The sequence below is a fragment of the Manacus vitellinus genome, unplaced genomic scaffold, assembly GCF_001715985.3.
Source record: "Manacus vitellinus isolate BGI_N305 unplaced genomic scaffold, ASM171598v3 scaffold_5_pilon, whole genome shotgun sequence".
Taxonomy (NCBI): domain Eukaryota; kingdom Metazoa; phylum Chordata; class Aves; order Passeriformes; family Pipridae; genus Manacus; species Manacus vitellinus.
The window spans coordinates 9,509,233-9,533,480 of NW_021940682.1; the positions used below are offsets into that span (position 1 = coordinate 9,509,233).

General features: G+C 43.7%; 1 protein-coding gene across 2 annotated transcripts in view; it reads right to left on the minus strand.

Annotated features, from left to right (window-relative positions):
- CREB3L2 (cAMP responsive element binding protein 3 like 2) overlaps positions 1-24,248 on the minus strand; it is an 82,385-nt gene that overhangs the window by 35,054 nt on the left and 23,083 nt on the right. For both annotated transcript variants that reach the window (XM_018080502.3, XM_029963453.1), the window contains exon 2: positions 2,645-2,862. In XM_018080502.3, coding sequence (XP_017935991.2) covers positions 2,645-2,774 — 130 coding nt within the window. In that variant the 5' untranslated portion in view covers positions 2,775-2,862. The remainder of the gene's footprint in view (positions 1-2,644; positions 2,863-24,248) is intronic.

Consider the following 24,248-nt stretch of genomic DNA (forward strand, 5'->3'; position numbering starts at 1 on the left):
GTCCTCTAGAGCTAAGGGTAAAGCTCTGAAATGGCATCCAGACACAGCTTAACTGCTCTGTGCCATCCTCCTCCTCCTCACACTGCTGCTGACTGCAGGCACACAGGTCCACAGCCACAGGTGTTTACAGCAGATGTGCACACACATGCAAAGTGTCACTCATGAGCCTCCTCACTAGCCCGTTTTCACTCCCAGTCCTGGAGGACAGAGCCCTGCAGAATCGTAAAGCCTGGCCATAGAAAAAACAATAGCTCACTAATCTGCCCAGTGGGGTGATTATTTGGAGAATGAAAATCTTTTGGGACATTCTATAAATAAGTCACTCAGCCAACCTCATTTCTCAGCTTCTGCCACTCCACGAAACCTCTCCCAGCTCCCCAGCAGCAGGAGATGATCCTGGAGCATATGAACCTCCCCCTCCACACCCTGTACCTCCTGGTCCCCACAAAGGACACTGGTGCTCCCAGTATCTGTCCCCTTACTCCACCAAAGGGACTGACATTCATTAGAGTTATCAGGAGCACTGTGTACCTTCACCATCTAACAACAGAGATGCTTTCAATCTCCAATGTCAAACCTTGCAGTACTGCCATCCACAAAATTCTCCTTCCCTGCTTCCACAGATTCAAGAACTGAAAAATCAGCAGGGTCATGCCTTTGAATATCTGTCAGACAGCCAGGTTCATTCTAATACTACAGTTTTCTCAAGTATTTCTTCAAGCTTCATGGTTGTAAAGTCAGCAGGTACAAAAAGGTTGTGAGCATGATTCCAGGGTTAAGATTAAATAAAATCCCAAACACTAAGAACAACTCCTCCTCCTCTCTTATGAAACACTCTGCAGAGTGAACATAAGATGAAATGTTTTCCATTAATTTTCTATTTTTAAACCCCACTTGTTAATGTTTCTTGGCTTTTTAAAACATCATTTGACTAGAGCTCTATTAATTACCCAGTGGTCTCAGCAGTATGAATTTCTTCAGGATTTTTCCCCAAACGAAACTCCCCTCACTTTTAGCCTAGTTTGAAACTTCTCTCTTTTAGCCTAGTTTGAAACTTCTCTCTATTAACTTCCAGAGGAGTTTGGTTTCTGATGTTCCTTGTGCTTGTTTCTCCTGCCACAATTAATATTTCCTGTATGAGTTAATTTAAAAATATTCACATAAAACAGCTAGGAAATACAAAACGAGAAGACTTTCTGCAGATGATGTTTCCAGATCATTTCCAAAAACCCTGCCTCACATTGAAAAGCCTTCTCACAGGTTTTATGAGTTGGCATCTTGTGAAATCTCTAACAGTTTTCATCTTGTTTTAAGAGAGCACTCTGGGCTACAAAGCTGTCAGCCTTTGAAGACACGTCTGGTGGATCTTCACAAACAGCTTAGCTTGTTAATGCTTAGCCACAAGCACTTATCTCCCTCTCTTTTATTGTGATGCAGCCTAATACTCCACTGCTTTGTACAGTAAAGCTAATGGTGAAGACATAAAACAATTATTAGGACTGGAAGTCTGACATGGCGATTATTCCTTATAGTTACCAGATATTCATGGTCTTGCTCCTCCGACAAACCACTTCAGAACAAGCAGGTTGCATCTCTTCCTCCCACCATTCTTGCATTTCCCCTTTTTCCCCTCCAGATGTTTATAACTGCTGAATTACAGACAACTGTTAAAACTGCTGTGGGTTTTCATAATTTTCTATGCATCGCCATTTCATACAGCCCAGTATCTATAAAACTGCAGTTAGGTCTTTACAACATCACCAGTTGTTTCCTGATGGGCATTATTTTTTTTCTTTGCCTTTTTTTAAAAAGGAAAAAAAACCCTGAAACTTCAGCAAGACCAGTTCTAAGACTGGGGCAGCATCTGAAGTCACATTCCCACACATGTATTTAGAAACATAAATAAGATGACCTGATTCTCATTTTGGGATAACAGAAAGCTCCAGACACTCACCACTGAAAAATAAGTGTAGTTTAAAAGGTTGGTTTGTTTGTTTTTAATAAACCTGAAAGGGATCTCTGAAGACCATCTCATCTGACTCCTCACTCAGCATATGGGCCAAGTTGTATCAGGTTGCTCAGGGCCTTGTCTAGCTCAGCTTTTAGTATCTCCACAGGTGAAGACTTCACAGCATCTCTGGATAATTGCTCAAACGCCTGACCCAATCCCACTGTGCAAATGCATTTCCTAATACCCAACTGGAATTTCCTTTCTTGCAGCCACTCTCTTATGCTATCACTGCGTATCTCAGAGGAGCCTAGCTTTGTCTTGACTGCACCCTTTCACAAGATAGTCACAGACAGCAATAAGATCTTCCTTTTCCTCCAGAAGACCAAACAAAACCCACCTCACCCTTTCCTTACAAGTCCTGTTCTACAGTACCCAAACTTCACGGTGATCCTCATTTGGTTTATCATTCTCCATTTATCTTCAACAACCACAGACTCAATACATGGAAGTAAGTGTATTTCTGGACCTTCTACCACTTCTTTTGATCAACTTTTGACTCAAAATGATTACAATGCAAAGTTAGTAACCTCTGTAAAAAGCATTTGTATGCACCTTTAGTGCACCATCACCCCACCAGGAACATTTCATTACTGCATCATCACAACAGATGAACATGGGCTAAGTGTGTTCTACCTTCATTGAAGTTGTCATCAGTTGAGATGTGGGTCAAGGGAGACTGAGGTCGAGAGTCCCCACACAGGGAATAGCTGTGTTCTGCCTGGATGAGGGGTGCTGGGGATGCTGGAGACAATTCCACCTCCATTATTTCATTCTTCTCAGACAAGAAGGGATCATTCAAGAGCTGGCCTAGGACATCAGGTGAAAATTCATCCAGGAACTCTGTGAAGTGCTGTGGAGACAAAAAGTAGGGAACAAGTTTATCGCCTTGCCTGTTTGTCATGCCAACAACAGGAGAGGATTGATCAGAACAATCTTATATCTGCCCTGGGCATCTGTGCCAGTCAGCAGCAGGATCTACCAGCCCTGGTCTAACAATCTGCTTCTCCAATCACTACTTCAAGCTGAAGAGCTACAGCTAGAACAAAAGTCCTCTCAGAGGCATACATTACAACAGAAGAGCCTGTCATTAACTTGCAACAGAAATGGAAAATCAAAGCACGATACTCATGTCCTGAAGTGGCCTCCTCCCCCTACTACACAAGGTACTCACTACAGTGCACCACCAAAAACGGGAAAGCACGTTTCCTCCAGGAAAGTACACTTCCTGCAGGATTTATCATCAGAACATTTTGTGTGTGGAACAGAATATAGGGGGTTAATGTTCACTGAAGCAGAAAACAAAAATGAAAGATATTCAGACACGGACTCTGACACCACGTATGACTATTTTAGCTGTGCAGAACATTCAGTGTGCTGTAGGAAAACGGGCCCTGCACATCCGCAGCCAAGCAATTACGACATTTGCTAAAAATTGGGTTTTCTGAATGATGTATGTATCTATTTTAGAAGCTGCCTTCCACCCAGGACTAGAGCGCATATCCAGCTTCTAGGCCCCAGAGCTAAAGCTCCTGACAGTCAGAACTAATTACCATTTTATATATTACACTGAATTCATTACACCAGCAGCACATGTTATATCTGTATGCAGTAGGAAAACTTTGCCTTTGTTTCTTATTCAAAATGAGTAAAAACCAAATCTTGCAATCTACTTCCTTGAGACTCCAGTGCAGTTCCCATCAATAGTTGAAAACTCTGCGTCTCTTCTTGGTTTTGTTTCCAGTGTCAGAAAATTACATCTTTGACAAAGAAACTGCATTGCAACAAATCATTCCTGCTCATCTGATTCACACAAAGAATTCTATTTTTGTACAAAAATACTTGTACAATGAATTGTAATGAGATTTTCTGAACAATCAGGCATTATCTTCCATCTTATATAGGAATCTTTGTCGACTGGGGCATGATGCAATAAAAGTCTAAGTTTGTTTGATTTGCTGTGTTTTTGCAAGCAGTATTGATCTTGGCTCTTCATCTTGCTCTCTTCTGCAGAAACAAACACTGAAATTCAAGATTTGGCTTCCTGTAGGCTAAATTAGGACTTAAACAAGTCAGTATTGTATAAACCCACGAGGGAAGCTGTGTGCTCACACCCTCATCACACCCTCATGCACTCACATTTCACAGCTCCAGCAGCACCTGTGGCCTGGAAGCCTGATGCTGGAAAACCCTGAGCACAGCCAGCTCTCATAGAGTTCCCTGGAAGTTCAAGCACCTCTTCCAAGATGCTTACAAATGCTAACTGTGCCTTTTTTCAAAATCAATAAGTCTTCAGTCAATTCTGACTGACACTGAGGAAAAGAAAATATTTACCGAACATAAGGCAATAAACAGAGGACCACAGTTGCTATGCTGGAATAGCAAGCTAGCTAAAGAAAAGCCTTTACAAATGGCAAAACAGATTTGTAGCCTCATATTTACTTACTGTAAATGATAACACTAATAAACAAACTCTCAGAGGAATCCACAAGAGGGTCACGATGAACCCAGAAAGCCTTGTTTACTTTAATTTTGATACCCAAGGACTCACTAGGACTTCACATCCAGGTGCTTTCAAACAAGGATGAAAGTATAAACTACAATTCCTCACTCTGCAAAGAGAAAAGAAGAAGGATGCACAAGACTAGTTGAACACTCTGGTGCATCAATAAAGACACCGATAATACAGGGTAGGCAGCCATTAAAGTGTAAGCAAGGGACAGAAATGCTTCTCAACCACGAAAGAAGTCAAGGATGAACCTACAAAAAAAGCAGTGCCTTTCTTAGGGACAATATATTCCCCCACAGTCTACACATTTCTATTTATTTGGGCTAATGGCAAGAGTCAATTATATTTGTTTACATACTTTCCTAAAGCTGGAACGTTTCCTTCTTTCTAATTCTTGTATGCATTATTCCGACTAATGACTAGCAGATGCTGAAATATGACTGATACAATATTTGGAACCCTGGTTTCTACATGCAGATACTTTATCACCAGCATCATCCAATTTCAGGATGCCATCCTTGAAAATATCATGCCTATGCATTGACTTAGGCTGACACTACTTAGATGTTATACTTCACTAGACTCAACAGAAAGGACAACATGACCACAAGCTACTCAGCTATTTTTGGTAAATTCATGAATAAATATTTTTATTAGCCTTCTGTTTATTACTGTTTTGATATGGAAAAAAATCTTATCAGATGTTATAATACTTCTTCCATTTGACTGAAGTTAGGTCCATCAGATTTTTATTTTTTTTTCTGAATGGGGAATTTTCCTACAACCACTTCATGAAAAGCAATGGAGGAAACAAATATTCAGCTTCAGAGAGAAAGAGGACCTTGGGGCGGGGAAGGATGTTCAACATGTTCATCAGTATTTGTGTTTTCTCCTTTTCATGAGCAGCTGTAAAGCAGCAAGCTGTGAGGAAGAATAGAATTTGCATTTACAACAGAATCGCCTGATAGCAAATAAATGGTTGATTTCTAAAAGGATTTTTTAGTTTCATTAAAATTCTGAAACTTACTTTTAATGGTCTGTGATAAAACTTTGAATAGTGGTCAATAGAGAAACCTACAACAACTGCCACAGGTCAAGACTGCGCAGCTACAGAACTCAGGGAACAGACTCAGGGATCTGGACTTCTCACTCAGTGATTACAAAACACACCATCACTTGATTTACAAGAATCTTTCATATGTTATACACTTCTCTACTACACCAAATGCTTAAAGCTAGGTCACTTTCTTTTTCTTAATAAAACAACTATCTCACTGAAAGTGGCTCCATGTGCTTAGAGAAGTTAGAAAGAAAAGGCATCTGAGCAACAGCTAAAGCAGAAACAATCTGGGCACAATTAGGCCTCCAGCTCCTCAAAACTTCCACCTACACCTAAGCTGCTCCTTCTGTCTTTTCGAAGCATGTTCTCCAATTGCCAACCCTCCTCCTCCTCCTCCCCTCTCTGCTTCCATATGCACCTTAGTGGTCATCAGCCACTTCCAAAGCTGGAAAGCCTCAGAATAACCCTCAATTTTGATACGGCAGCAACCACCCCTGCACTCAGAAACAGGAAAGGGCAATTTAGGGAGGAAACTGAGACCTTTACACTTAGAATCTATATATATATTTGCTTGCAAAAGAAAGAAATTCTTCATCTGTTGCTTTTATCTTGGCATCTTTCGCCCAGAGAGTTAACCTTTAAAAAAAAACCAAAAAACAAAACAAACAAAGAGAGAAAAGAGCACTTGTATTGAGAATCTGCCTTTTCTTCTTCTTTTTTTTTGTTGTTAATACCTCTGTAGACAGTTCTGTTGCCAGTTTCCTGCTATCCTCACACCCCACTGGCAGCCCCAGCACTAACTGCAGACGAGGAGTTGGTACAAGGAGTCTGTTTGAATTATCAAACTATTTCCTCCACACAGCAAAGAGATGTGTTCAGCTGGGATTTTAACCTCTGTAAAAAGTCAGGGATTTAGGACAGATGTAACCTTATCTTTCCCTTCCCCCAGAACCCTGAAAAGACAAACAAAACAGCAGCACTTGGGTTTACCGACAGACAGTTGCAGCCCCATGGAGTTCTACCACCCATCTGGCTGGACATTTGTTCATGCCTATAACCCGGGTGCTTTAGGGGAACACAAAGCACCTACAGACATCACCTCACAGTGAGCAAACAGAGGAAAGCTCTTATATCCGGGTGCACAGCGGATTTTGGATAGCTCTTCGAAAGTAGTAGTTGGCTGCAGACCAGCTGGGCTGAGGGCTGCAGCTCTCCATCTGCCCGTTCCCGCCAGACAAAGGCCCTTTTCTCCAACTGCCTAAGGGACAAGGGTTTTTTTTTCCTTTCTGGTCTGATCAAATGAAGATCTCTGAAGTAAAACAGACTCAGGTGCATGGCAGTGCTGGCTTCTCCACCAGGTGACCTGAAGCCAGAGGAGAGCAGCACTAGCCCCAGTTGTCTGAAGATATTATCACGACTAAAAATGAAACAGTCATCTTCAGAAAATTGACTTTCTAAGAACTCACTAAAAAAGTAATGAAGAGAAGTCAAGAGCCCCAAATGACAGTTCATAATTATATTTAAATTATTAAGCAAGTGACAGGCTTTGCTGAGCCTGGAAAATGCACTGTGTTAGTTTCAAGTCCTCCACACTGACTGTAGCAGCACAGTCCACCCTTGCCAGCAGAGCCACCCCAGAGGGGAGCTGCCATCCTTGCACACTGTAAAACAATCCCCTCTCACTCAGCAGACCAGGGCAAGGTGGCCATGCAACACAGCAGGGTTATAACCACCCAGTAATTCAAGATACTACCCTCCTGGGAGTTAATGGCTCCCTCCTGGCTCACCCTGAGGTCTCCCCATCCTGGAGGGATCAATCTCCTCTCACAAGTGAAACTGTCAGGTAGGAGCATCCTTCCTACACAACAGGCACGCATGGGATAAAAACAAAGCCTACCATGCACCTGTAGGTACAAAACAGCCTGGTATTTCTCTCTTGTAAGGCTTCAGCAGCAATCATGGGGGGTAGGGGGGAAAAGAATTGCACCTTTGCTTCTGTATGAAAGGAATCAAGAGTCCATGTAATTCACAAGGCAGTGCTCCCAGAGAAGAGGAGGAAACAGGGGAAAAAGGGGACATCACAAACCGTCTGTGGGGGAGGCAAACATGCACCACAGGCATGAATCTCCCCCTTCCTTTCATCCCCAATTTCCTCTCACATTAAGATAATAGGGAGAAAAGGGAATAATTTTTTCACCAGCTCTTTCGTGATTTACATAAACAAAGGTGTACAGGAGATAAACCACAATGTATCAGAAAGCATCAAACAGCTCAAGAACTGTGGCTAAATGGAGACACCAACTCCTCTTCAAGGAACCAAGCACACATTTTACAGACATCTGGCAGCTGCTTATATGGTAGCTCAGAAGTTCTGAGTAGGAGCCACAGCTGCTAACAAAAGGTCTCAAGCTCTGGGGCATCCAGGCAAGGCACCAGTTGTTGAAGGTGGCACACACACTGGTCAGCCTTCATGGGTCGAGCTCTAGAATCAGCTGCGTGGCAAGAGCTGTGAAAGGCATCACACACCTCACTATCAGCTCTGCCTGTGTTTGTACATGCAACATCTGGGGGCTTGGACCAGAGCCCTTCCCTGTTGAGCTAAAGAAGAACCGTGCCTAGAGATGCTTCTTATCAAGGATTGCACACACAAGCCTACCAGAGATGACAATGAAGCAGAGAAGTCCATGATGCTCTGCATGCGCAACCCCAAAGTTAAACCTCAAGACACAAGCTAAAAAGCTTTCTCAAGGCAAGTGTTTTCTTCCCAGACATGTTGCTGGTAGTGCTGTTGAATTTCCTGTCCCAAGTTCAGCGGTGATGGACTGAAGGTGTCAGTGTGCACCAGCATCCAACAGCCAAGACTACTGCTCTCAATGCTTGCTGACACTTGGGCATCAGTTAAAGTGCTGAGTGTCAAACAAAGTCTGCAGATTTTCAGGTGCATCACTTCTCTCAACTTTGTCCCTTTCTAGAAATTCTTTGTGTTAGCAGCAGGGAAGCTGGCCACCACCTCCTCTTCTCCAAATTCAGCCACAGCTTGTATCACATGGTACCCATCTGTCAACTTTGAGAAGAGCTATCGATGGAGCCCCTGTAGCCTCACCTCTGCAATTCACACACATGTGCCCTGCAAGGAACAGAAAAGCATCTTTTCTGCTAGAGAGTGTGTTGATACATCGCTGTTACAAGGCACAGATTCAAGCTCCTGCTGGGTTGCTCTTACAACGATGAGAAACGAAGGACAGCCTGGCAGCAGTACAGGATTTTTCCATGAGATTGATTCCAAAGATGGGGGCTGAAAGAAATACAAGACCAGCCCTAAAGAGTCAGTCACCAACATTCTCACAGGGAGAAAGTGGAAGAGCAGAAGGCTGGACCCTCTAACAGTTTGATGTAGCAGGGTGTTTGCCTATGGTATGCATTAATTTCAGTGAGGGGGAGAACCAAATATATTTGTCAGAGAATATTTGAAAAAATTAATGCAACTACACTTGAAACAGCTGCAACCCGATTGCTGAGAGACTCCTTGGACAGATCACAGTATTGAGTGTGAGACAGCAGACACATCTGATTGCTTATTCTTAAACAGGACACAGAGATCCCCCCTCCCCGACTGATGAAGGATCAAAACAGCTGGAAGAGCTTTCTGATGGCAGGAAAAAAATGCATCCATGCAGCCAGAGCAGGGAACAGAGACACCAAGGACTGTAAACTGTCCCCCAACTCATGCCTAAAAACACAATGATAACACGGCACAGCAATGTACCCTACCCTGGCTTATGTACCTGCCAAGGACTAACAGAGGGAACCTCAGATTTGTAGGCATTTATCTATAGGGTAAAAATCAAAACCGAGATGCATAGTTACTCAATATTTTACTCTACTGTAAATTCCTTTACTGTCTAGCCAGTAACTATACTGAAATTACCTCATTTGTGGGAGGATATGAAGAGTAACACAAAATTGGTATTTGGAAACAGCAAAGAGATCCACCATAACAGCAGATACAATTGTTCAGAGTCTCGCACCAGCATTTACTCATTTTAAACATTAAAAAAAAATGTGGACAGATTAAAAAAAAAAATCCACTAAGTGAATAACATATAGGTTGTGTCATCAGCAAAACAAATGCCAGGAAATTCAGAGCAAATAGATTTATATGGTAATTAAATCTGCACATCTTCCCAACTTGCTCAGGTTACACAGTTGGAAATGCTGAAGTTCATGCTGAGCAAATCTTATAATCCACCCTATTATGTACACATGCATGCACACACTTCCATTGCAAACACTCAAACATTTCCACCCCATAACCCACAAAGAAGAAATGTATTTATTTTTAACTATTCAGGGGACTTTTCAAGAACCATGTTTACTCCCTTGCCTTTCTGTGTTCCAAAATATTCTTTCACTTCCCTTAACACCCCTGTGTCCTCTCGAAAAAGAATTTTTGGATTTAAAAATATGGTTAAACCCCAAATTAAATTATATAATAGCTAGGACTAAATATGGATTGATAGGGAAAAAAAAGAAAAAGGAAAGAAGCCCTTGTGCAGCTGAGGCAAGGGTGAGAAATAACCCTTAAGTTCAGTGTCTTTTAAGTCCACTGTCTGCAAGCAGAGATTGCTATTGCTCATTCCTAGCCCAAGCCTCTTGGGAGTCACGCAAAACAGGAAAATCCTTCTCACATTCCCCTGCCCTTCCCCCAGTGCATAGTTCTTGGATCTAGTCTAACTTTTCAATAGGCTGAGTGCCGTGTTTTGCTATTTCCCACCCTCTCCCCAAAAAAGCCAAAGCCAGAGAGCAGTGACTCACTGGGGCCAGAGCACCAGGGCAATGAGTCATTGAGCTGGAAGCCCTTCACTAATGCTCCCCCCATCTGGGTCCCTGACTGAGACCTCACAGTACATTATTAATTCTGTTCCAAGCAAGCATCTGGATTACGCTCTCAGGTCAGATGTAGTCATTCTTTTGCCTCGATTCTTCTCCCTTCACCCCCCCGCCCCTTATTTTTTTTGCCTCTTATACCAAGCTCACTGGTATGCACTTCACTTGTCCCCTAAGTCAGTTCTCAGGCTGCCAGCTTGAGCAGCAGAACCACAGAAACCCGAACCTCTCCAACTTCTCCCCACACCCTCCTCTCCACCTCGTGAGCAGCAGGGTCACAGTTCTTTACCACCAGTGATTGCAGAGGCTGCAAGATGGGCCTGACTGACCAGTTTGCATTTCATGAGCCTCCAAACCACCAAGAGCATGGACAAGCCTCTCAGTGCCACTTCCAGCTAGCATCGCTCACAACTAGACTGGGAGGGTAGCTCAGCTTCCAAAACTTAGTCACTGGGGTCTCCAATGGTTTTTGGCACCCTCACAATATACTTAAAGAGACCAGTTATGTATTGAAAACTACACAGTGAAGAAAAAAGGTATGTTTGGATTTATTTTTTTTTTGCCCCAGCTACACTCCAGGTATGGAATGTCAGTCATAAATATTTGTTGTGAGATAATACTAGTTTTCTGGGTTACACCCCAGGTACACCTAAAGGCTCTATAGAAGGAACTTGCTTTTACCTCAAGTTTTACATCAAACTGCTGTCTTCTGTGTAACTACACAGAGCTTAGCCAAAAAGTGAACAGCGAAAGAAAGCTTTCAGGCAAGCTGAAATCTTTGTGTACAAATTTTAAAATTCAACAGTGGGCATTTATGGTCTTGTTTCCTGCCCAAGAGCTCGGCAGCAGGGACAATACATTTGGTTGTTGCACAGCTGGTTTAACTTATGGCCACTTTTGAAATAAAATAGTTACTCCAGTTCCTTCTTGCTTTCAGATACATCTTAACGTTATACCAGTGTTTTACAACATTTGGGCACACTGCACTTGGTTTCATTTATCATTTTTCCTCACCATGGAAATGGGAAGGACAAAGCAAAGAAAATTCATCTCAGTCTTCATGTAACATCATCCCTTGCTGATGGGTGTAAAGGGCACAGCCAGCACCATTCCTGTCAGAATCCACTAGTTTTGCACGCATTTTAGAGATCATAGAATATCTCAAGTTGGAAGGGACCCATAAAGATCATCAAGTCCAACTCCCAGATGATTTTACAGTAATAACAGGAAGGAGGAGAGGATAACCAGGGAGAGAAGTCAGAAGTCACAGACACAGTCCAGCTCTCCTACATGGAGACAAGACTCTCTCCCCAAGGATGACTAGCACCATGCAATTCAGGAATGATTAAAACAGAGATGCTGTAACCTGCTCATCTGTTCACTCTGAAAGGTCTCATTGCAGCTCCCACATGTTAAGCAACACTTGAAGCTCCCACACTCTGTCCACAGGCACAACCTCCTAGAAATATAACCATCCTAGTGGGCACACTGTGCCAGGATGCCATTGGGAGACCTCAGAAAAATCATAATTTCACATCTAGGTTCCCATTAGTACAGGGGGCCTCCTGCAGAACACTGATGCTTTCCAGCTCAGCTGTTTCATATTTAAAGCCTCCTCCCTAAGGACCAAATTAGAATCTTTCAAAGGAGGATCTTTTCTTAGTCTGAGTGGTGTAGGTAGGAAACAACTTCTGCTCCATCAGCAGTGTTTGCTGCATGCTCTGGCTTGCCAGTCCTGACTGACAGGACACTTCACATTTAAAAATAAAAATCCTTATTTTCTTCTTCAACAATGCTTCTTCATTGTTGGTTGCAAAGTCTAAATGGCAGAATTCCACCTTGCAGGAGCCATCGTTCTTTCTTTTTCCTAACACTGGCCTCAAACCTACACACCAACCATCAAAATTCTGCTCTTTAATTAAAGCTGGTTATTATAAAATAAGTAAGTCTTTATGATCAGTATTGGCAGCTTAAAGAGAGATGGGGCATTTTATTTCACAAGAGTTAGTAGGTTTTGATTTGCAGATTCATAGTACTGAGGGGAGAGTTTTATCAGGTTGGTTGGTTTTTTCTAAGAATAGAAGCATGGAAGCTGAGGCTTGAAAAGAAAGGACACAAATTTAAGCTCCTAAATGTTTATTTTAGCACTCTTATGTTCTGAAGAGTCAGACTACCTTATCAAGTGCCTAAATGCAGACAGCCTGAGTTGATTATGGAAAATATGAATAAGCTTTTATAAAAACTGCCCAAGGCTCATAGACATAATGGTTGAAACTGCAGATGCGTGTAAAGTTCTAAAAAGAAAAAACACACCACGCACATGTAAACCCGTTCCTGAACTCAAAAAAAGGTGCCTGAGCACAATGGAAGGAGAAAAATAATGGAGTGATTTTGCAAAACAAACATGAAGAAATCTACAGGTCATATCACCCTACCCCAGAGATAAACTCCCCTGCCTGATTCACAGCTCAAGGATCAGTAGCATTTGGCTAGCAATGACCTTAGCTACCACAGGGTTTAGACCCTGCCCTGCACAAACTGCTGCCCCCTCTATCACACAGATACCTACTATCAGGGCAGGAGGAGGAACAACACTGGCAGGACTTTGTGTTCAGTGCTGCTGTCGCTGAGTGTTGCACATTAAGTACCATGCACTAAATAAGTCGGTTAGGTGTCAAATCCTGTCTCAGTGTGATCCGGCCAGACAGGGAAACGAACAACTACATTAAAGAAAACCTTCCAGTAAACAAGTCGTATGCCTTGCTTTCAGAAGAAACATCCTGGGTTTTGATCTGACATACCTCTCATCTTTCCCATACACTTGCACTAAGCCATGGATGCACACAGAGCTGGCACTTTGTCAACAGCAGGTACAATCAAAGACTTCCCATCCCCGACTGTCAAAACGTTCCCAGTCTGCCACTTTGCAGCATGTTTCATGTCAAACCTGCTACCACCCCAGGAAGCAAAAGAAGAGCACAGCAACAGTACTTGACAATGAGAACACCAGGAAGGACATCTCTACTTTGTACCTGAAAGAGAACACAGCTTTTGAAGCCATGACACTAGAGCTTCTCTGGATGAGCCAGCCCCACCAAACCCATCCCATGGCAAAAAGCCTTGCATTTTGAAGCCACCCCCAGTGGTCCCCTGTACCACGAGATGGATACTTCAAGACACCCACGTTGCACTTGTACAGCCTTAAGTCTGCTGAAATTCACACAGGAACCCACAGAAATGGTTTTGACACCTCATTTTGTGTGGACCAGGACTTCCATCAGCACTGGTACTTTGGCAACCTCCCTCTGAGGAAAAGATGCATTTCATTTTGTGTCATCACAAGAGTGGGGGTGGGTCACTGGGCTTTTACTGGTGTCAAAGTCAGACCAGTTTGTTTTGAAGCTCTACTCAAAGCTGTAGAAAGGAAACAAGGAGACAGGATATGAACAAGATCAAATATACACTCAAAAGCATGCACAGCATTTGTCTAGACAAATAATTTTAAGATACTCCATACTTGAGAGCTGGTATTCCAATTTCCTATGTCACAGTGCCAGAAAACATTACTTCAGTCAACTTTATAAAAAATAAATAAATAAAAAAGGAGTGGTACTGGTCTAAGGTTCAGGACCCAAAATAGCAGTAGATGGAAATATCGGTATCCTAAGACTAGGTCTTGAACAAAAACAAACTTGTGCATTTATTTCCCCTCTCTGCTTCTTTCCAGAGATGCAGTGACTAGTGGAACAGCTTATTTAGCTGGCTCTTTCCCCTCATGAGTCCTGGTAACACAGGAGAGACTTTCAAACCATTGTTGTCTTCATCTGCCTGTGAACTGACGTTTCAGCTTTTCTCACTAGCCCTCCTCCACTCAGAGCACCCCTCTCCTTCATCTGTATCTCCCCTCTGTACCTTCCATTTCCAGACCTTTGCTCCCAGGCAGGTAGAGAGGCCAAGCTACTCATCCCCTTGCAAGATGTAAAGAAGTTGAGCAGAAGAATCAGGAGTGAAGCTGCAAACTGCAGGCGGAGACCCTGGAGGAGCAGAGCCAGAAAAGCAAGGGTGCAGAGGGAAAGCAGCAGGAGGAAGCAAAGTCACAGTGCCTGGAAAGGGATAAAATAAACCTACAACAGATAAGCAGTATATTAAGGTTGTGCAAGAACTTCCTCCATCCCCAGCTGCATATTTTTGCCAAGTGTCGCTGACTTTCGTGCCTTGCCATTCAAAACTGCCCATCTTAAAGTGGTCGCTCTCGTGACTGCTATGGATTTACTCTCTTTTTTTCTTCCCCACCAGAAAGGCAGGCTGAAGAAGGAAAGGAGACTCAGTAGGGGCTGGCACTGTGTCCCCATCAGTGAGACAAAGGCACACCGCTGTGGGTGCGGTGCCTCAGGCAGTACAGCCCTACCCTTGTCCTGCAACAAACATCTCCTCCAGCCCAGTCTCTGCAGTCCTAATGAGACAGTCAAGCTCTTCAAGCTGCCCCCATGGAACAGAGGATTAAGAGAACCTGAGAGATGCTTTAGTCAATAAAGCATCAGTGTTGATTGTAAATCATCTATCAACATTTCAGCACATCTAAACCAAAAAAAAAAATCTCAACCATACTGCCATGTCACCGTGGCAGGTGAAGAGAAAGCCACAGGGGAGAAACAATCCTGCTTACCATGGAAACACAAGTATCATATATTTGGGCCTATTGGAAGAAAGGTAAAATTACTGAGAATTAACATAAATCAGACTCTTGAAAACAAGAAAGAGTTAATAGAAAGTATAGTTCAGAGGGAAAAAGATTGCTTCTGAGTTTGTCAGGATCCAAGAGAATGTTAATTATAGATCAGGTCATTGCTTGGCTGCAGTTATTGGGGGGAGAAGAAGGAAGATCAAAATGTTTATTTGAATATTCTTGGGAGGGGGTGGTTCTGAATTACTGCTTTTTATATAAGAACAGATGATACAGCCATCCCACAGGATGGTAATGAAATTACTTTTATCCCAACAACAACGGAAGAGAATATATAAACAGCTACTCAAAGCTGGCCATTTTAATTAGTAGACCTAGAAAATTTCCATCTGAAAAGGCTAAACAGTGCTTCTAAGGAGCTCTTTAAACTATTTTCAGTATGAGATGATACTGAAAGACTATAAAAAATAATATGAAAATATTTAAGTGTAAACAAAGCAACAAAGTTAACCTACCTATTGTTCATTTCTGATGAAGGGAAGAGATAGAGAAGAGAGTAGTTAAGAGTCCAGGAACAAAAGGGAGAGAAATCTAATTTATGCTCATAATTCCACAATAACGGGTAATCTAGCCTCTCTAATTTTATCGCTTTCTGTAACAATATTACAAGCTTAATACCCCTCATATTGTGAGGCAATTGACTTGGTGCTGTACAAGATGAAGCTGGAGTGAGATAAAGTCAACAAGCCACATTCAGTGTGACAAAGAAATAAGAAACTTCCATATGTGAAACACGAATGAGCTGATTGTGCCACGTGTTTTCAGTGGGTTCCCAGAAGGGATCAGTTCTTGGCCCCAGACTCTAATGACCTGAGAGGAACAGTCACCACCACTGAAGGTTCCAGATAATGCAGCATCAGCAGGGGCAGTAAGTAATAAAAAGGTCAGGTCACAAAACCAAAACAGAGTACTTGGTAAGCAGCCATAAAGGAGTGACATATCTTAAATAAAGTTGAAGGTAAAAAAAAAAAACATGCTGCAAACAAAAGGCTCCAAGTCACACTTGGGTGACTGACAATCAGGAGAGACCCCAGGACTCTGGGAGAGACATGGCTGAAGGAGCACCCGCAGGACAGGTAGCACAAGTGCTGGGCCCTGGGGAGGAATTACTGCAGATACGTGCTCAGGCTCCAAGCTTGGGAGCCTCGTTGCTGCACTCCAGGTCAAGCCCCTCAGCTAGCAATGAGGTTTCACACAGTTCCAGGAGTAGCCAAGCACCAAGGACTCCTGCATGGCCATCCCGTTCTGTAGGGCCACTGCTGGGCTCACACACCCAAAGAACAGCAGGGAGGTACTGCAGAAATTTTGCCTTTTTTATGTATTTAGGATTCTTTTTTGTTTGTACTTGCTTCTTAAATGAGACCTCACATTTAAAAGTCACCCTACAGCCAATCACACAACATGTTGCACAAATCTGTGTTCCCTGCAAAACCCAGAGCACACAGGTTTGAGGACTTCAGAAAACAGAGGTGTGTGGAGCACAAATTACTCCATGTTCATAGTGGATGTGGCTGTTACTATCCAAAGCCAGCTCCAATTCTATATCACCAAATTTAAAAAAAATGATGCTCAACAAGGTTCAGAAAATCACGAAAATAATTGTGGAGAGAGATGAAAATTCTGCTTCAAAATAAAAGCAAATAAGATAAGCATTTAGCTTATCAAAGAGGAAACCGATGCAGAACACGGACATTCTTTAAGTACTGAAACAGGGAATAAGACTTGAGAGGATGGCTCTACTAGCTTGTAGCTAAGTTTACAAACTGAAGCCAGATCTATTTATCATGGTTATAAAGGGCCACAATATTAAAAAAAGGAAGAATAATTATGAAGGAACAGCACGAATTCATGTGAATTCTTTGACTCCAGCCATTCTTAACCGAAGACTAGAGACTGACCTACAAAGATATGCAGGAATGTAAATAGGAAACAATCTCGGGAAGTTTTATAGCCCTTGATTTACATAAGGTTAAAATAATTCACCATAATTGTTTCCTTTGGCCTTCTTGCAGCAAAACAAGGTTGTTTACTAGAGTGCCAGCATGTTCTGAAGAAACTGATACAAACCCTGAGCTGGGAAACCTGCTGATGCGGCTTTGCATTCCTGTATTCCAGATAACTTGATACCCTTATCAGGAAGGCAGCTGGGGAACACAGTTCAGGAACGCAGGTTTAAGACCAAAGGTTGTTCGTGTTACACACAACCCATCCGCTGACAAGCACGCTCCAAATACAGTGCAAGATTAACTTCAAGTGGCCGGCACATCGCACAGCACTAGCCCACTGGAAGCCTTCTCTCTTTGTTTATTTTTAAGGCTGGGTTCTCCAGCTCTGCTGCTCGAGTGAGTCAGCTTTCCTCCCCATTCCAGAGGGCTGATGAGGGCTGCGGACATCCCAGCACCAGCTGAGAGAGGAAAGTCCCTGCCACTCGCCATCACTCCAAGAGCTGCAGTTCAACAGAGAGCTGGGAGAGGGTCTCAGAGGAAAGATATGGCAAGCTTGCATTGGACTTCAGGGTTTCCCTATCGAAGAGACTGAAAACAAATACCCAGCAATGCCCATGCATGCAAACTATTCAGGGAATAAATCACACTGAAACCCTTTTGAAACCGATTTGTTCCTCAGGATCTGAGGGGCAGCTGCAGTCCCGCCAAAACACAAGCAAATGCCTGTGACAAACTGCAAAGACTCACAAGCACAGAGTGTTGTGATCATCTTCAGAGTCCACATTTAATTTCCACATCCAATAGATGGCCAATTTCTGTGGCGATGAGAGATTCCTCAGGAGCCCAGGCGAGAGGAATGATGGGGCGCCTGGGGAAATTAAAAGGGAGCTTCCACGTGGAGGGATTGACTTCAAAAGAAGTCATTTAGCAGTTGCTCATTTCCAAGTCTCTTTCAAGCCTCCTAGTTAGTAAAGTTGCACGTGTTTGGGCATCTCCTCCATGGCCTATCATCCTTCCCAAGTACTAAGTCTGCAGTAGCAGAAGGCTGTCCATAGTAATCTGAGGCAAGTAACATTATTCTTGCTCTAAACATGAGAAGGAGCACAAACACAACCCCATTCAAGCACAGACAGAACAAGGTGACTTATGCTCTTACTTTACATTTGAAAAAAAGCATTTTTTTCTTTTTTTAGTTTTATAAAGAGAAACGTTAAAAGCAAACAGCTGACAGAAAGGAAGGAGAGGGAACATTTAAGGAAAGGAGGAGTTTCATCCAGATTTAAAGATTAATTACAAGACTAATCCCACCAGGCAACGTGAGTTTCTGGCACTGAAGCAGAAGGATGCTCTAGCCAATGCCTCCAGCCCTGTGCAGCATCTTCCCAGTCCGCATCCCTCAAACGCTAATGCACAAACAAAGTCGCTTTCACTTGCAGCACTGAAATTTAATTAATTGGATATACTGAGAGAGTGAGTGTGCTGTGCAGCACAGAAGACGACTCTCCCGAGACTGCCGAAAGAGCCTGCCAGAATCCTGGGGATGGAGACGGCGGAGGGAAGTATCAGACATTGCATAAGCAAAGGCACACGTAATCGCTCATTCCCGCTATCCCGGCCAACGGCCAACGCTAACTCAGACCCCTGCGAGCCACAGCCAAGATCTACTCCAGCTATTCAGAGGCAGCTGGGTGCCTGGAACAGGCGGAGAAGGGAGGGGAGGCCCAGCCTGGGGGTGTGTGTGGGAAGGACATGGGACCTGCCCAGGGGCGCCTGTCCCAGCACCCAGCCAGCGAGACCCCAAGCCTCCAGGGGCCCCTCGGCTTGTGTAACCATTACCCCACAGCTTAAAAGAGGAGGGGCAAAAGAAGTGGTTTTTTCCAGACTTTATCAACGTAATTTCCTTCTTTTAAGGAAAGAAATATGGCCTTGTGGTTAGAGGGCTGGGCAGGAGCTGAATAAGCCATGTGCCTTCCCACACTGCCTGAGCCAGCCCAGGCCTCTCGTCCCCTGACGCAAAGACACCCTGCCCTTTGCCTCTTCCTTCCACACGCCTAAGGGCAGCAATGAAGTGATACTCTCCGGGCACGAGGGATCTCAAGGGTAGCAGTGTGGAAGATTGCGTCACATCCAGTGCCAAAATTGTTGGGACCATAAAAAAGCCAAAGACAGCTGGGACACAGATGAAGACCCTTGCTGCAGGGCACAGCACTGGACATTGTGTGAGGCCAAGAGGGAGCGACCCACAAAAGCACTTGGAATTTTTTAGGTTGGAAAATACCTTTAAGTCCAACCCAGCACTGCCACTAAACCTTGTCTTTAAGTGCCACATCTACAGATCTTTTAAATACCCCCAGGGAGGGTGACTCAGCCTCTTCCCTGGACAGGTTGTTCCAGTGCTTGATAACCCTGTTGGTGAAGAAAATTTTCCTATTATCCAATCAAAAACCTCCCCTTGGGCAACTTGAGGCCATTTCCTCTTGTTGACTATTGCTTGTCACTTGGGAAAAAAGACCTATCCCCACATCGTTTCAACCTCCTTTCAGGTAGAGAGCAAGGAGGTCTCCCCTGAGCCTCCTTTTCTTCAGGCTAAACAACTCCAGTTTCCTCAGCTGCTCCACATAAGATTTGTGCTCCAGGCCCTTCACCAGCTTCATCCCCCTTCTCCGGACATGCTCCAGCACCTCAATGTCTTTCCTGTAGTGAGGGACCCACAACTGAAGACAGGATCGAGGTGCAGCCTTACCCATGCTAAGTACAGTACTTCAGGCTTTGAGGCCTACAGAGAGGTAAAGCACAACCTCAGGAGCTCAGAAATCACGATTTGCATTCAAATTTCAGGTGTCACGATTTCTTCTGCGCAGCCTGTAAGCCATCTGTGGTGCACGGCCATGCAAGACCCCCGCTGCTGAGCCCCAACCCAGCACAGCCCCCTACACCACACAGCTCAAGCAGAGAGCACCTGAAGGGGGGGAAACCCTCCTGGAGCTAAATGAGTCTGTTTGGCTCTAGGAAAACACAGGTAGGGAGCCAGAAAAATAATCAGGGGAACCTTGTACTGCTTATCACCAACACGTAATGCCAGAGCCAGCCAGGACTATATATACACAGAGATATATATGTGTGTGTGCACGCTTGTGTGTCTGTGTGTGTTAAATATAGATCATTTTTCTACCACGGCACCGTTGGCTGAGGAACATTTCGGATGAGCATCTGCTACAGACCATCTGGACTGGGAGAGATTCTTGAAGAATTTGAAAGTTGCAGCGGATTTTACACAGAAAACTGTTGCGTAAGGTACACTGACAAATGTGTGATATCAGAAAGGTTCTTCAACTAAAAGAAGGAAAAAAAAGGAAGAGGAGAAGTGATCCTGAAACTGCTGCTTCTTGTGGGCGTTGGAGCTGGCTACAGACGACAGTACCGACCTCATGCCTCTTAAATTCAGCATCACTGAATGAAACCAAACCAAGTTCTCAGAACATGCATCAGTGTGCCAGAAGATCAAGTGCTGAACTGATGTTGCCCTGATGAACTGAAAGTGGTACCTGATGTTCAGTTGGTTAGCATGGAGTATCTTTTATTCATTAAATTAACATACAAGAACAAATGGTTCCCGTGTAAAGCATTCTGACATCCTTCTGACCAAGACAGCTTCATATTCATAATGTTTATGTCTGTTTAGATAGAATCTCAATCACTTCCCTGGGCAGACTGTTCCAATACCTGACAATGCTTTCTATGAAGAAATTTTTCCTCTTATCCAATCTAAACCTACCCTAGTGCAACTTCAGGTCATTTTCTATGGGAGAAGAGACTGACCCCCACCTCAGTACAACATCCTTTCACATAGTTGTAGAGGGTGATAAGGTCTCCCCTGAGTGTCCTTTTCTCCAGGCTAAACAGTCCCAGCAACCTCAGTCTCTCCTCAGAAGATCTGTGCTCCAGACCCTTCACAGAATCACAGAATATGCTGAGTTGAAGGGACCCATAATGATCATCGAGTCCAACCCTTAGCTCTGCACAGGACCATCCCCAAAAGTCACACCATGTGCCTGAGAGTATCATCCAAATGCTTCCTGAACTCTGTCAGGCTTGGGGCTGTGACCATTGCCCTGGGGAGCCTGTTCCAGTGCCCAACCACTCTCTGGATACTAGGAAAAACCTTTCCCTAATATCCAGCCTAAACCTCCCCTGAAACAACTTCAGGCCTTCAGCAGCTTCTCTTCTCTACAGCAAAGTTCTACAAACTAGAACATTTTTTAAATCAAGGCTCACAATGACCATGTCTTATGTAGAAACAATACAAAAACATCAGGTTTTCAGAATTGCTGAGCACTCTCCCCTCTGTTCCTCTATTTTTAGTTATTTTTGTTTTTTTTGGTTGCAAGAGCCACAAAGTCTAACAAAGGAAACTAAAGAACATGAAGTAAGTTCAAGTTTGCAAAGTCCACAAACTTCCCCCAAAAAGCGTTGGGTGTGCAAAAACAACAAGGGATTTAAAATCACTGCTCTGTGCTCCCAACAAGTTGTGGTTCCAGATGGCTTTGAACGATCTGGTCTTCAGCAAGTCAAAATGAGCATGATCGGTACCAATGCCAAACACAAACTCAGTATTTTCATTCTATTCCATAGGCTGAATTGTACCTGTCCTATAACAGTTGCAAGTTGCTAATTACACACTGGGAATTCAGGCATAGGACAAAAGAGAGGAATTGCTTTTCCTTTGGAAAAAGCAGCTACCCCTCTTTTCCCCACTAACAGTCATCTTTATTTTTCCAATAATGCAATAAAAAATACCTAATAACACTTCAAAAGGCATAATTTTGTAAAAGGAACCCACTAGACCATTTTACAGAAAGACTTAGTAATTTTGTTCCATGAAATGATCCAGTTACACAAGCCTCCAGTCTGAGCTTTATGGGGACAGCCAGGCACACTCAGAAAAGCCTGCAAACAGATGGAGATAATAGAAATTTAAATGGACCATACAGCTTTTAGCATAACTACCATATGTGGTATTTTATCAGTTGCCAGGTGAGTGGGATGGGGGGAAGGAGTAGAAGAGATCATCAATCTCCTCATCCTGCCTACAATGCTTCAATCTCTGGTGCACGTAGCAGCAGTTAGAACTTTCCTCTTTTGATACGATTTGTTAAAACAGTGAGAAAAGGTCAGGACAGAACTTGGAAATAGATTTAAACCAGCTGTCCACACTACTAGCAATTCAAACTGCCTATTCCCCACCTAAAATGAAAATATTAAATAAAAGCAGTGACAATATATGCTTCTAAAGGTTTAGTGCTCTAGCCTTTTTTATTTAAGCAGATGATTCATTTGATCCTGATGCAAATCCATGCTTAAAAGTTCAAGTAATAAATAGGGATACACTCTGAGAAACAGCCTTTTTTATGTGTAGAAATTTGTATTTCTGGCTTTTTTGTTTGTAATACAGAGGACATACACAGAGAGCTGTAACTGCAGGAACAAAAGCTTGATAGGACTTTTCATACCACATCTCTGTATTGCTAGGCAATGTATTGTATTATCAGACAACACCACTACTCTACATCTCCAAGAGGGGTAACCAGAGCAATAAGAAAATCAGCGACAGACCCAGCCAAGGGGTGTGAAATCTCTCACTGCTAAGGGATGCCCATGCATATTATATTCAGGTGTTCTCCTGGTGTACTCAGGTTGGTGTTCTGTTCAGGAAAAAACCCCAGCACCTAAAGAGGACTAAAGAAAGGGTCCCTACCAGGCCTTACACGAACTACAACACAGACTTGCTAAAGCCTTCAGTGATGAGACGGGCATAAAAGACACAAAGACACAACTGGGGAATAGAAGAGGAATGTGCACAGCTCCTTATCTTGCCTTTCAACACTCAAATTCCCATGGTAATAACTCTTTTCTTCCTGAAAACAAGAGCACACTTGTGCAACTGGTGCAGGAGCACCACAGGTAAGCCTCCTGGGCCGATATACCCATGCTTTGTCCTTGGTAAGATAACCTCCACCAGCAAAAAGGTCATGCAGTCACTCACCTTGTTCAGCCTCTGCCAATGGTGGCACAAGAGCACACTGCCTGTGATGGGAAGAGCCCTGGGGATGTTGGGGAAAGGGACAATACTTCACCAAGAGCCACCCAGAGCACCCCAGGTGCTTTTTGCGTAAGATACCTAGCCCTGGGATACCTGAACCTTTCAGTCACTGGCCAAAAACTCAGACAAACAAGTTCTAGAAAAAAAAAATCCAGAAAAACAGTCCCAGTTTAAAATAACATTGTGCTACAGCTCTCTGCAGGACTATCACTCTTTCATGATGTCAGGAGCAGGCCTTCACTCTGACCATTTCTCTTCTCAGGAAGGGCACAAGGTGCCCAACTTGCCTTCCTGGGCAGTGTTAAGCTAAAACACTGGTGTGTAAGACTCAGACACCTCTTCCCATGACAGTGCCCAGCAGTGGCACAAGACAGACAACTGGCGGCAGCAGCATGGGAAAGCAATGCTGTGCAAAGCAAGGCCAAGTATGTGTCCAGGGTGGCTTCGGGGCTACTTCAGCCCAAAGCACAGATACAGGGTTGTTGTCCTTCGAAAGAGGAAAAGCATCCCCACAATTCACCCCACCAAAGTCCCAGCCCTGCTCTCACACTTTATGTTTAACTGCCGGTAACCGATGTGTTAACCCCTCCCTGGATTTACATCATCCCTTTGGCAGAATAAACCCACACAGATTTAACAGGGTTTGGTTAAAAGTTATGCACACATGCAACACTCAGTGGTCCCAGGGTCTCAAAAGCCTGACTGTTGGTGCTGACCCCTGCTCCTTCCCCACCAACTCAAAAGGAAACACAGAGACATTTGTTGTGAAATCGTTCCACCGCAGGCACACAGAGCGGGGCCTGTGCAGGCAGGGTGTAAAGCAGAGGTGGGCTCCAGGCCGGGGGGAGCTGTGCTCCATTTGCCTTTCAGACAGATTTCTGAGGCCCTTTCTTCCTTCAGCGCAGCCTGTCCAAGGCACATAAACAGAGAAAGTGAGACCTTTCTGAGCAGAGGCAGGACCTTGGAAAGCCTGTTTCATTGCCCTGCGGAGAAA